Source organism: Narcine bancroftii, chromosome 6, assembly GCF_036971445.1.
Source record: "Narcine bancroftii isolate sNarBan1 chromosome 6, sNarBan1.hap1, whole genome shotgun sequence".
NCBI classification, from domain to species: Eukaryota; Metazoa; Chordata; class Chondrichthyes; order Torpediniformes; family Narcinidae; genus Narcine; species Narcine bancroftii.
In genome coordinates, this window is record NC_091474.1 from 137,274,236 (window position 1) to 137,286,734 (window position 12,499).

The following is a 12,499-nucleotide window of genomic DNA, read 5'->3' on the forward strand; positions in this document are numbered from 1 at the left end:
CTTTCGGCTGGAAGGGGAGAGGTATAAGGTGAACATTAGGGGAAAGTTTTTCACTCAGTGGTAGGAGTGTGGAAAGAGTTACCATCTGATGGAGTGAATGCAGATTTAATCTAGAGTTTTAAAAATAAATTAGATAAATACATGGATCGGAATGGTCTGGAGGGTTATGGAATGAGAGCGGGTTAGTGGGGCTAGCTAGTTGGTCAGCACAGACCAGAAGGGTCAAATGGCCTGTTTTCTGTGCTGTAATGTTCTATTGCAATTACTTGGAAATCAGATATATGTTAATGCCAAGATGGCATGCTGAAATACAAATTTGTATTCCTTCAGAAAAAAATACTTATAATTTAGGAAATAAATACACTATGATTTTACAAATTTAGCACCTGTACAAATTTGCAGTGATATCCTTTTTATCCCTCCAGCCCTGTGGAATTCTCATTTATATGTTTATATTAGAACTGTTGAATTGTACTGCACGACATCTCTCTGCAATCCAAAGATCCATTTTGACTTTTTCTTTCTTATTTTTTTTATACCTATAATTTTTTCTTTTAACTTTTTTCAATTTATATATTTTGGGTAGGGGGTGGGGTTTTGGGGTGGGTTGAAAACCATATATAATCAATTTGTTTTTTTTAATAATAATTGTAGTTGCTGCATGTATGAAATATTAAATAAAATATTTTTAAAAAGCAACCAAGATTGTGTATGGTCCATCAAAGCAAGGTACTTCACAATGCCTGACCAAAATAGAACATCCATCTTCACTAAGAGGTCAGAACACATGAAAAGATGGCAAAAAAAAAAACACTTCTACAAGCTATAGATCATCTTTAGACATTAGGTCTCCAACATCCTTCCAGAAAGCCAGTGTGGTTTTCGAACAGGCAGTAATAGAGTGGATATGATCATCTTACTGAGACAGCTCCAAGAGAAATGTGTTGAGCAGAAGAGAAGTCTCTATGTCACATTTCTTGATCTAACCAAAGCATTTACACTGTTGGTAGAAATGGCGTAGGGAAGCTCTTACCAATATTCAGTTGTTCCCCATGCCTAACCAACATCATTCAACAGTTCCAAGAAGGTATGGAAGGCTGCATCAATATGCGTGGTGAGTTGTTCAGACCCATTTCCCATCAGCAAGGGCGTAAAACAGAGTTATTTTGGCTCCTACTCTGTTTGAACTATTCTTTGCTGCTGTTCTTCAGGATGCCACATCAGACCTGAAGTTTGGGGTCTTCCTGCAAATGAGGGCTGATGGCAGGCTCCTCAACCTTGCAAGACTGAGGAAAAATAAAATTCAGGGAACACTGAGGCACACAAGTTACAGTTTGCTGATGACTATGCACTGGTGCCTACTCTTGAAGACTTACAGGAGACCACCAGTCACTTTGCCAATGCTGCTAAGAGCTACAGATTGACAATCAACATGAAAAGGATGCAAACTTTGGACCAACTGGCCCCTGATCAAGACACGAAGAACCAACTTTCCTCATTGATGACACTCATCTTAATGCTGCCAATAGGTTTTGCTACCTGGGCAGTACAATAACATCCCCAGATTCTCTAGATGTAGAGATTGTCAAGAACCAGAAAGGTCTGCTTTCCCTTTGGTCAGCTGAAAGATCAGGTTTGGTCACAGAACATCAGGTTGGCCATCAAGTGCATGGTGCACAGGGCCGTTGTCATATCAGCCTTGCTATATGGATATGAGACGTGGTGCCTATATCAGAATCCCTTGTATCAGACTGACCAACTGCAACAGAGTCACCTACGTTCTCTGATGACGATCACCTGGTGAGACAAGCTCTCCAATATCGAGGTCCTTTCTCGAGCGGAATGTCAGCAATTTTAACCTTGGTGATGTCAGCCCAACTGCACTGGGTAGGACATGTTGTCAGAATGCCTGATGGAAGACTGCCCAAGAACATCTTTTACAGTCAACAGTCCAGAGGGACCCAAAAATGAGGCTACAATACAAGGATGTTTTGCACAGGAGCCTCAAGAAGGCTGACATTGCCCCATCAACAAGGGAGGACCTGGCTTAAGATCGCTCTCAGAGGAGTGATGCCATCAGACAAGGTGCAAGCGCTGTTGAGAACAAGCTCCGAGGCAACTGGAAAGACACAAGAAGCAGAACACAGCTTCTGCCCCTCCAGGCCTCACCTGCCAAGTACGTGGGAAGCAGTGCCTGTCAAGGATCAGCCCATTCAGCCACTCCAGGGGAGGGAGAGGGAATGAATTATTTGAATTCATCGCATTATGCAAAGGGGACACCCACTTCCGGTAATGTGTGTGTCAGCTTCCGGAAGCGATGTCAGCACGTCGCAGCATCACTCTTTGGCTGGGGAGTTCCCATAGTCCACATGTGCCCCTTTAAGGCCAATGGGAGTTCTGCCCCGCACAGCGGTGACATAATCACCTGGCCTGAGGTGCGAGCAGTGGCCTAAGCCACGAGGCAGTGAGCAGGCCCTGACAGCACCACCTTCTGCAGCTGCTCCGCCAGTGCACCGGTACAAATGGGGCCGGTTCACTCACTGAGATGTGTGTGCCACAATACCTTAATTTTAATCTTTTGTTTCTTTCATGTCCCTGCACTCACACAAAAACCTCATCAATGCATCACTTCTTTGTTCCTGGATAGTCCATGTCCCTTTCACACTGGGCTAATTGGCACACAGGCATCAGATGATTCCAGGGTTGATACACCCTACCTAGGTGGTCCATCCCTGGGGTGATTTGACGTCTGCATGCCGATTCGTGAGTGTTCACACTGGCCATTTAACTGGTATATTGGCTGTTAATTACCAGGATAAGGTGTCAGTGTAAAACGTGCTCCAGTTCACATCCAAGAGGAAAAAGACAAAATTAGGAAGGTCGAGGCTGGAGTTCAGGAGAGGGATGATGGCCTTTCAATGGTATCTCCGTAGGGTGGGGTGACATGCTGGTGCATTATATCATCGTCACAATTGGAGGACTTTTACTATTACACTTCTGTAATATCTTTGGGCCCTTCTCAGCCAGTTCCTTTGCTCCACAGCCATAGGGGGACATACAGAAAGTACCCTGAGAAGAAAGGACACCTCGGAGAAACAAGAGTGCCAATGAGGTGGATGCAGACTACGATAATGTGGGGAGTCTTTTGGCTTATCCCAAGGGTTATTATTCACTTCTTACAAGATGCACAATGAAAGGCAAGAATGAGGAATTGTGTAAAAGAACAAGAAGAATTGGGACATGTCTAAATGTATTCACAGCCTCAAACTACTTGTTAATGGCTTAACAAACCTTACTATGTGCATAATGGTTGCAAGTTATGTGTACAATGGTTGCAGAGGAACTGTGTGCTGATTACTACATGCTGAGTTGATCAATGATGAACAGGATAGATATAGGAAATGCCTGCAGAATGAGGTAGCTATGAACCTCCCTAATCAAGGGTGCCTGGCAGAGATATTTAAGTGTGTATGTTAACAAATAAATAAGAAGCAGCCTCTGACCTTGTACGGGGTTCACTTGGTTATGAATATCTAAGCTTCCTGAGCGAGACTCTGTATATCATCTGAGTGACACAAGGTTGCGAATAAATGGTGAATGGTTTGAAGTACATTGCATCTGAAGTTATTCCCTTGGTTTGAACTGAGAAAAGGATGGCGCTCCACAGCTTCAGGTTGAAGATACAGAGGCCTTAAGTCTAGTACTTCTAGGTTCGAGGCCTTTTCTTTCTAAATGGTTATGAGGCTCATGAACCTGCCATGTAACCCTTATTTAATACTAATTCAAGATCATCAGAGATGTGTCTGCACTATTGACTCAGTACTTTATTTTGCACTGTAGTTGAAATACGATTCACAGTTGGAAGTATTATTTACTGTTCTTCGTATTTTTTTCTCCTCCTTATAATGCTGTGAATTTTTCTGCACCTGGAAAACCACAGCAAGAAAGACTTTTATTGGATCTTTACATTGTGGTCATGCACGACAATGAGAGTCAATCATTCAAAAGCTGGTTATGACTCAATGATGATCATGCTGTCATTAAATTTTAATGCCTCATCACCAATTTGCTGATGATTGGAAAAAGTGAAATAATTATTTAAAAATTGAAACAATGCAAACAAGTGCTGATCTGTGAACAGGTAGAGCCAGAGGAAAATAAGTACAAAAATGTAACCAAATTACACTAACAAATGTGAATTATTAATCCCTGAAACAAGTTGAACAAAACAAAGTTATTTGATCACTTATGTCCTTTCGGTGCCTCTTTTCTTGCATTTTCTGGACCTGGTTACTAAATCTTGCCGCTAGGTTCTTAATATTGAATCTGTGTGCGCACACGTCAATGGATTTTTGGATAACTTATTGACAGAAAAAAAACCAAATCAAACCAAATCACTCTACAACTTACTTGCGATTGGTCTCTTTTCTTTCAATCAAGCAAGATCCTTCCAATGACACTCCAGCAAACAACCCACGTGACTTGCAGTATGTGTATACTGCAGCTGAACTTCTAACGGCAACATCTCCCTCTAAATTTCTGGAAAACATTATCTGGAGATAACTGATATGTCAAAGGGGAAAACATCATATTGCACAGATATTTTGTAACTTTGAATAGCAATAACATTAACTGTGGCTCAGTTTTGCTTCAAACGTAACATCTCCACATTGCACCCCAGAGATTGGAGTACATTATTCATGCCAACTATTAGAGTGAAATAGTACTCCATTATTACAACTCCAAAATTAAAATGCATCTTTTGTTAATTGCACAGAAATATTGTTCACACTATGCACTAGAATTGATGGAAGTTAAATTTAGATGTGCAGTAAAATGGAGCCATCGTAAAAAAAAAAAAAAAAAAAATACATTTGGCATAAGTTAGCAAATTCTAATTTCTGCCAATCTTGTCTTACAGCTGAGAAGTCAAGTTGATTGTCATCTGATGGCGCAAGTACAACCCAATCAAACCGCGTTCTTTGGTCCTCTGTGCAGAACACGCAGACACACAATTAGGCATAACACACATACGACATGCATGCAGGACAAGTATTTATACAATATATACAAATAAATATTGTTTTGTGAATGAGAATCTTGGATGGGGTAATGTCAGCAGTTCCTTTGGTCATTCAGCCCATTGGAAGAAGCTGTTCCTCAGACTGATGCTCCTGTATCTCTTTCTTGGAGGCCTCCCCTCCAAGAAATAGCGAAAGTAACACATAGCGAGGTACATGCCCAGCAACTCACGGTCGAAAGCACTATACTTGCGCTCTGGTGGACAAAGAAGTTAGCTGAAGAATGCCAGTGCTTTCCACTGTCCGTTAACCTGCTGATCCAGGACAGCACTGATGGCGGAGGCATCGACGGAGAGCAGCGTATGAAGGTTGGTGTGTGGGTGGACGAGCAGGCTAGCCTTCGCGAGGACACCCTTCGTGGCTTCGAATGCCCTGTTGGCCTCTGGAGTCCAGGCGAGCGTCTTGTCCTTGGCTGCCATGAAGGCGAAGAGCGGCTGCATGATGCGTGCAGCGCCTGGAATAAATCGGTTATAGAAGTTGACCATACCCACGAACTCTTCTAGCCCCTTGAGGTTGTCTGGGCGCGGGAACTCCCTGATTGCGACGACCTTCCTAGCAGCTGGTATAGCTCCTTCAGCTGTGATGGTATGGCCCAGGAACTGCATGAACTCTTTCCCGAACTGGCATTTGGCCGGGTTGATCGTTAGGCCGAAGTTGGCCAGTCAGGAGAAGAGGATGCGCAGGTAAGACTTGTGTTGTGCCCAGTCTCTGCTGGCGACAAGAATATCGTCCAGATAAATAAAAGTTCAAATCCCTGCCCACCATATCCATGAGGCACTGGAAGGTCTGGGCTGCGTTCTTGAGCCCGAAAGGCATTCGTAGAAATTTGAACAAGCCGAAGGGGGTGATGATGGCCGTTTTAGGGATGCCCTCGGGTGCACCGGGATTTAATGATACCCGTGCACCAGGTTGACCTTGGAGAACACCCTCGCGCCATTCAGGTTAGGCGTAAAGTCCTGAATGTGAAGAATCAGGTAACAGTCAGGTACTGTCTTGTCGTTAAGCCATCGATAATCTCTGCAGGGGCGCCAGCTATCAGAAGCATTCGAGACCAGGTGGAGCAGCGAGGCCCAAGGACTTAGAGCATCGAATGATCCCCAGGTCCTGCAGATGCAAGAACTCCTCTTTCGCTATCTGGAGTTTATCCGGCGGGAGCCAGTGTGCCTTGGCATGGACAGGCAGGCCTTGGGTGGGAATATAATGAAACACCTCGTAGCGTGGTGAAGCAGCGGAGAACTGCGGTTTGAGGAGGGATGGGAACTCGTCCAGGATGTGCTAGAACTTGTCCTTCGGTGCGCTGACCGTGGCCATCTGCAGCTGCTCTGTGCGGGAGGCATTGAGGCAAATGGATTGGAAGGTACGGGCAACGACAAGTCGCCTACCTTGGGGGATGACCAGGAGACCGTGGGCGAGGAGGAAGTTGACACCCAGGATGGAGGTTCAGAGGGACGAAATGGTGAACCTCCACGAGAACTTCTACTGACCGAGCTGGAAGTGGACGGTCTTGGTACCATACGTTCGGATCTCCATCAAGTTGGCTGCACGGAGTGGAGATCCTCGAGACCAAATCCGGGACTCGATGGATGTGGTTGGGATGATGCTGATCTGGGCCTCTGTGTCGATGAGGAAGTGTCGGCCGCTGATTGCATCTCGCAGGTAGAGAAGGCTGTGTTCTTGGCCAGCCACCGCAGCCATTAACAGTGGTCAGCCTGCTCATTTCCCTGGAATGAGCAGGGCTGATGGCACTTCCGAGCCTTGGCTCCCCAGCGCTGGTGAAAGAAGCAGAGGCTTGAAGTGGATGGTTTGCTTCTGGCTATGCTCTTTGAGGCCCCTGCAGGGGCCGAGTGTTCCTCCACAGCACTAGAGAAAGGCTTGGCGTGGTCATGCCCGGGACTTGTAACCAATTGGACTGCTGAGGCCTACGGGAATCGTTCAAGCCATAGCTCCTGAGCTTTTTGAGCGACCTTCCTAGGATCGTCAAAGCTCTCCTGGGAAAGTAACGGCCAGGTGTCTTCGGGCATATGGTCGAGGAAGATGCGCTGAAAGAGTGGGCAGTCGGTGTGATCGCCCATGAGCGCAAGCATCTCATCCATCAACGCGATTGGAGTTCTATCTCCTAAGGCATCGAGGTGAAGTATCCAGCGGCATGCTAGCACCTGGAGAGGCCATGGGAGCCAGTGAGCACCCGCTTGATGGTCCCGTACTTATCTTCCGTGGGAGGGTGCAGAACAAGGTGCAGCACTCATTAGGCGGTGGCCTGGTCCAGGGCGGCGACCACGTGATAAAACTTAGACCTATCTGATGAAATCTGGCGGAGGTGAAACTGAGCCTCTGCGTGGCTGAACCAGGTCTCAGGCTCCTGAACTAAAAAGTCAGGAAGCTTGATGGCTATAGCGTTGATCGAAGAGTCGTTCATATCGGGTTCAAAGGCGTTTGAACCTGTCGGGGTCACCAATGTGGCAACGGCTACTCTGCTTACTAAATAACTCCACAACCAAACGGGTTGAGTTCAGTGAGCAAAACTGATTTATTGAGGTCTGCCTGGCTGGTCTTATGCTCCCAGCCCAGCCCTGGCTGAGAACCGTGCCGTGGGCCTTGACGCCGTCGGGGCATCATGTGGGCCGCAGAGCACGGGCTTCTAAGCCTGGTGCTGATATCGAGAAGAAACCCCTGATGGCACCATTTTGGCTGGCTGCCCCGTCGCATGCGGGACATGCGCGGCCGGTTCTCCTGCCTAATGGCGTGCCGCCACAGGGCCATCTTTAGAATAATACATTAAAATGAATGTACATTTACCTTCTCAGATGAAAATAAAACTTTTAATGTTACTTTTCTGATTGGGTGCTATGTAATGAACCAGAAGTGATTAGAGAGCTTAAGGTAAAGGAATCCTGAGGAGGCAGTGATCACAATATGTTTGAGTTTGAGTACACTTTGAAATTTGAAAAGGAAAGGCTGAAGTCCAAATGTGTTGGTCTTTCAGTGGAGCAAATGAAACAACAGTCACATAAGAGAGGAACTGTCAAAGTTGAATGGAAAAAACAATAATGGGGAAGGCAGCAGATCAGCAATGGCTGGAGTTTCTGCACAAAATGAGGAAAGTTCAGGACAGGCACAGAGCAAAAAGAAAGAAAGCTTTCAATGGAAAAATGAGACAATTGTGGCTGACGAGGTAAGTTAAAGCCAAATTAAAAGCAAGAGAGAGGGCATACAAGGAATCAAAAACAAATGGGAAGGAAAAGATGAATTATGAAAGGAGGTTAGCAAGTAATATCAAATTACCAAAGTAGAACATTGGATCAATAGAAAAATGACTCTGGGAGAAATTGTAATGAGAGACAAGGAGATGGCAGAGGAAATGACTGAATATTTTGGATCACTCTTCACTGTGGAAGACATTGGTAGCATACTGGTCTCTCATGGCTCTCTTGGAAGAGAAGTGAATGCGGTCAAGATCACGAGAGAGGAAGTACTTGGGAAGCTAAATCATCTAAGGGTAGACAAGTCTCCCGGATTGGATAAAATGAACCCTTGGGTTCTGAAGGAGATAGCTGTAGAGATTGTGGAGGCATTGGTAATAATCTTCCAGGAATCGATGGAGTCTGGTATGCTTCCGGTTGGCTGGAGGATCGTGAATGTTACTCCACTTAAACAGAACGGAGTGAGGCATCAGAAAGGAAATTATAGACCTATTAGCCTGATGTTGGTGGTTGGGAAGCTGTTGGAGTCAATTGTCAAGGATGAGATTATGGAATACCTGGAGGTGCATCAAAAGAAAAGATAGGGCCAAGTCAGTATGGTTTCCTTGAAGGAAAATCATACCTGACTAATCTATTCCAATTTTTTTGAAGGAATCATAAGTAGAACAGACAGGATTTTCAAAAGGCCTTCGACAAGGTTCCACACACAAGGCTGCTAAACAAGAAGAGAGCCCATGGAATTACAGAAAGGATACTTGCACAGCTAGAGCATTGACTGGTCAGTAGGAAACCAAGAGTAGGAATAAAGGGATCCTATTCTGGTTGGCTACCGGTTACCAGTGGTGTTCCGCAGGGGTCAGTGTTGGGGTTATTTCACTTTATATTGCATATGGAATAGATGATTTTGTGTCTAAATTTGCAGATGACACCCAAATAGGAGGTAGGGGAAGATACTGCAAGGCTCCAGAGAGACTTGGATACATTAGGAGAATGGGAAATGATGAAATAAACGTTGGAAAATGTACAGTCATACACTTTGGGAGAAGAAATAGTCAATCAGACTATTAATTTGAAGGGGAGAAAATTCAAAATTCCAAGGTGAAAATGGTCTTGGGAGTCCTCATGCAGGATACCCTAAAGGCTGAGTTAGAAGGTGAAGAAGGGAAATGCAATAACCATATAACAACTCCACTAGCTCCACCCTCCCACTCTCTGCCCATAACCCTCCAACCCCCTCACCTCCATGTACACATCCAACCTTCTCTTAAATGACAGAAGGGACCCTGCGGCAACAATCTCATTTGGAAGACCATTCCATTCTGCCACTCGCTGAGTGAAAAAGTATCCTCTAATATTTCTCCTAAAGTGTTACCCCCTTACCTCATGCCCTTTTGTTCCAACCTCCCCTTGCCCTCAGGGGAAGGAGACTATTTACGTCTAGTCTAGCTTTCCTTTCATAATTTTAAATACCTCTATCAAATCCCCTCTCAGCCATCTACATTCCAATGAATAAAGTCCCAGTCTCTTTAATCTTTCTCCATACTCTAGATGCTGTAAGCCAGGCAACATCCTTGTAAATCTTCACTGCACCCTCTCCACCTTCTCCATATCCTTTCTATAATTTGGAGGCCAGAACTGAGCACAATACTCCAAACCTGGCCTCACCAATGCCTTAAAAAGCCGCGGCATCACTTCCCAGCTCCTATACTCTATACTATGATTTATGAAGGCCAGCATACCATATGCCTTCTTAACCACCCTGTCTACATGGGAATCCACCTTCAGTGAACTCTGTACCATAACCCCCAGGTCCCTCTGCTCCTCTGCTTGCCTCAATGCCCTCCCCTTAACTGCCTATGTCCTATTCTGGTTATTTTTACCAAAATGCAGCACCTCGCACTTGTCTACATTGAATTCCATCTGCCATCTTTCAGCCCACTCTTCCAAACAAACCAAATCCTTCTGTAATCCAAGAAAACCTTCCTCACTATCCACCACTCCCCCTATTTTTGTATCATCTGCATATTTGCTTATCCAGTTATCCGCATTCTCCTCCAAATCATTAATATAAATTATAAACTAAAGGGGACCCAGCACCGATCCCCGCTTGTCACAGGCTTCCAACCTGAAAGTTGTCCACCATAACTCTCTGCTGTCTATCTTCCAACCATCTCTGAATCATGTCACAATCTCTTCTAATCCCTTTTAATTCCATGCTGAACCTTATCAAAAGCCTTACTAAAATCTAAATAGATCACATCCACCGCTCATGCTGGGTCCCCCTAATCAATCCCTGCCTATCCAGATATGCATATATACTACCTCGAAGAATACCCTCCATAACTTTCCCCACCACCAAAGTCAAACTTACTGGCTGATAATTACTTGGCCTGCACCTTATGCCTTTTTTAAACAGTGGAACTAAATTTGCAACCCTCCAATCCCGCAGTACCACATTCTCCTCCAGTGATCTTTGAAAATTCATTGTCAGTGCTCCCGTTATTTGCTCCCTGACCTCCCTTAATGTCCTGGGAAAAATCCCATCAGGACCAGGAGACTTATCCACATTTATTGACCCTAGAAGCTCCAAAACCCTCACTTTACTAATCCATATCCTCTCCATAACTAAGCTATTTGGCTCATTTATCTCATATAGCCCAATGCCCCTTTCCCTCATGAATACAGGCGAGAAAAATTTGTTCAATATTTCTCCCATCTCATACAGTTCCTCACATCATCCACCGGTCCCATCATCCAGACGACCTACTCTATCCTTAACCCTTCTTTTACTGTTCAAATCTGGCCTTCCCCCCACTTGAAGACCTTCGATTTCAGACCCGACCTATCCTTTTCCATAATTAAGCTAAAGCTAATAGACCCATGATCACTGGATCGAAGTTCTCTCCAACGCTCACCTCCGCCATCTGCCCAATTTCATTCCCAAACAACAGATCTAACACTGCTCCCCCTCTAGTAGGCATCTCAACATATTGTTGCAAAATGCAATCCTGAACACATTGTAGAAATATTAAGCCATCCTGCCCTCTTAATGACTGAGTTTCCCAAACTATGTTTGGAAAATTGAAATCCCCAATCAACACCACCCTATTTCTACTACACTTCTTGCATAGTTCCCTTTCCCCATTTGGAGGCCTATAATATACCCCTATAATAGTAACCTCACCCTTATATTTTAGTTCTACCCACACTGCCTCTCTCGATGAGCCCTCCAGTCTATCTTGCCTCAGCACTGCTGTAATATCCTCCCTGACAAGTAATGCCACTCCTCCCCCTCTTACTCCACCAACTCTGTCACATCTAAAGCAGCGAAATCCTGGAATATTTAACTCCCAGGCACAACCCTCCTTCAACTATGTCTCACTAATGGCCACAACATCATAACGCCACGTGTCAATCCACACCTTTAGCTCATCCAACTTCCTGACAACACTCCTCCCATTGAAATAAATACATCTCAGAGATCTCCTACATCCTACCTCTGCCTACCACCCTCTATACCATTCTCACAATTGTCAATATAGCATCTCTTTATTACTTCTTGCTGTTCTTCCCTCAAATCATTTAAATATGCCTCTTTCCTTTGCCTACAAACCCTCTCCCTGCTGTCCAGCCTTACTTGAACCCCTGTCCCCAACCATACGAGTTTAAAGCTCCCCTGTTAGCCCTAGCAAATGGCCCCGACAGGTGACTGGTCCCTCTGGGATTTAGATATAACCCATCATTACAGTATAGGTCCCATCTCCCCCAAAAAAGGTCCCAATGATCCAAGAACTTGAAACCCTGTCTCTTACCACACTCCTTTAGCCACGTGTTTAACCTCCACTTGATTCTATTCCTGCCCTCATTGTCAAGTGGCACAGGAAGCAATCCAGAGATTACACTCTAAACACTCTTTTTTCTAAGCTCCCTACCCAACTCCCTATATTCATTCTGCAGGACCATTTCCTCCTTCCATCCAACATCATTGATACCAACATGTACCACGACTCAAGCTCTTCACCCTCCTCTTTTAGGATGTTCTGAACACGCATAGTCATATCCTAGACACTGGCACCAGGGAGGCAAACCACCATCCGGTTTTCCTCATCGCGTCCACAAAATCCTCTGTCCGTCCTCCTGACCATTGAATCCCCTATGATTATCGCCATTTTCCTCTTATCTCTATCTTTCTGGGCCACAGAGGTTGACACTATGTTG

At 45.0% G+C, this 12,499-nt stretch overlaps 1 protein-coding gene across 6 annotated transcripts in view; it reads right to left on the minus strand.

Moving 5' to 3' along the window:
* sh3yl1 (SH3 and SYLF domain containing 1) overlaps positions 1 to 12,499 on the minus strand; it is a 190,846-nt gene that overhangs the window by 92,074 nt on the left and 86,273 nt on the right. For all 6 annotated transcript variants that reach the window (XM_069886170.1, XM_069886167.1, XM_069886169.1 and 3 more), the window contains exon 6: positions 4,411 to 4,539. In XM_069886170.1, the coding sequence (XP_069742271.1) occupies positions 4,411 to 4,539 (129 nt within the window). The remainder of the gene's footprint in view (positions 1 to 4,410; positions 4,540 to 12,499) is intronic.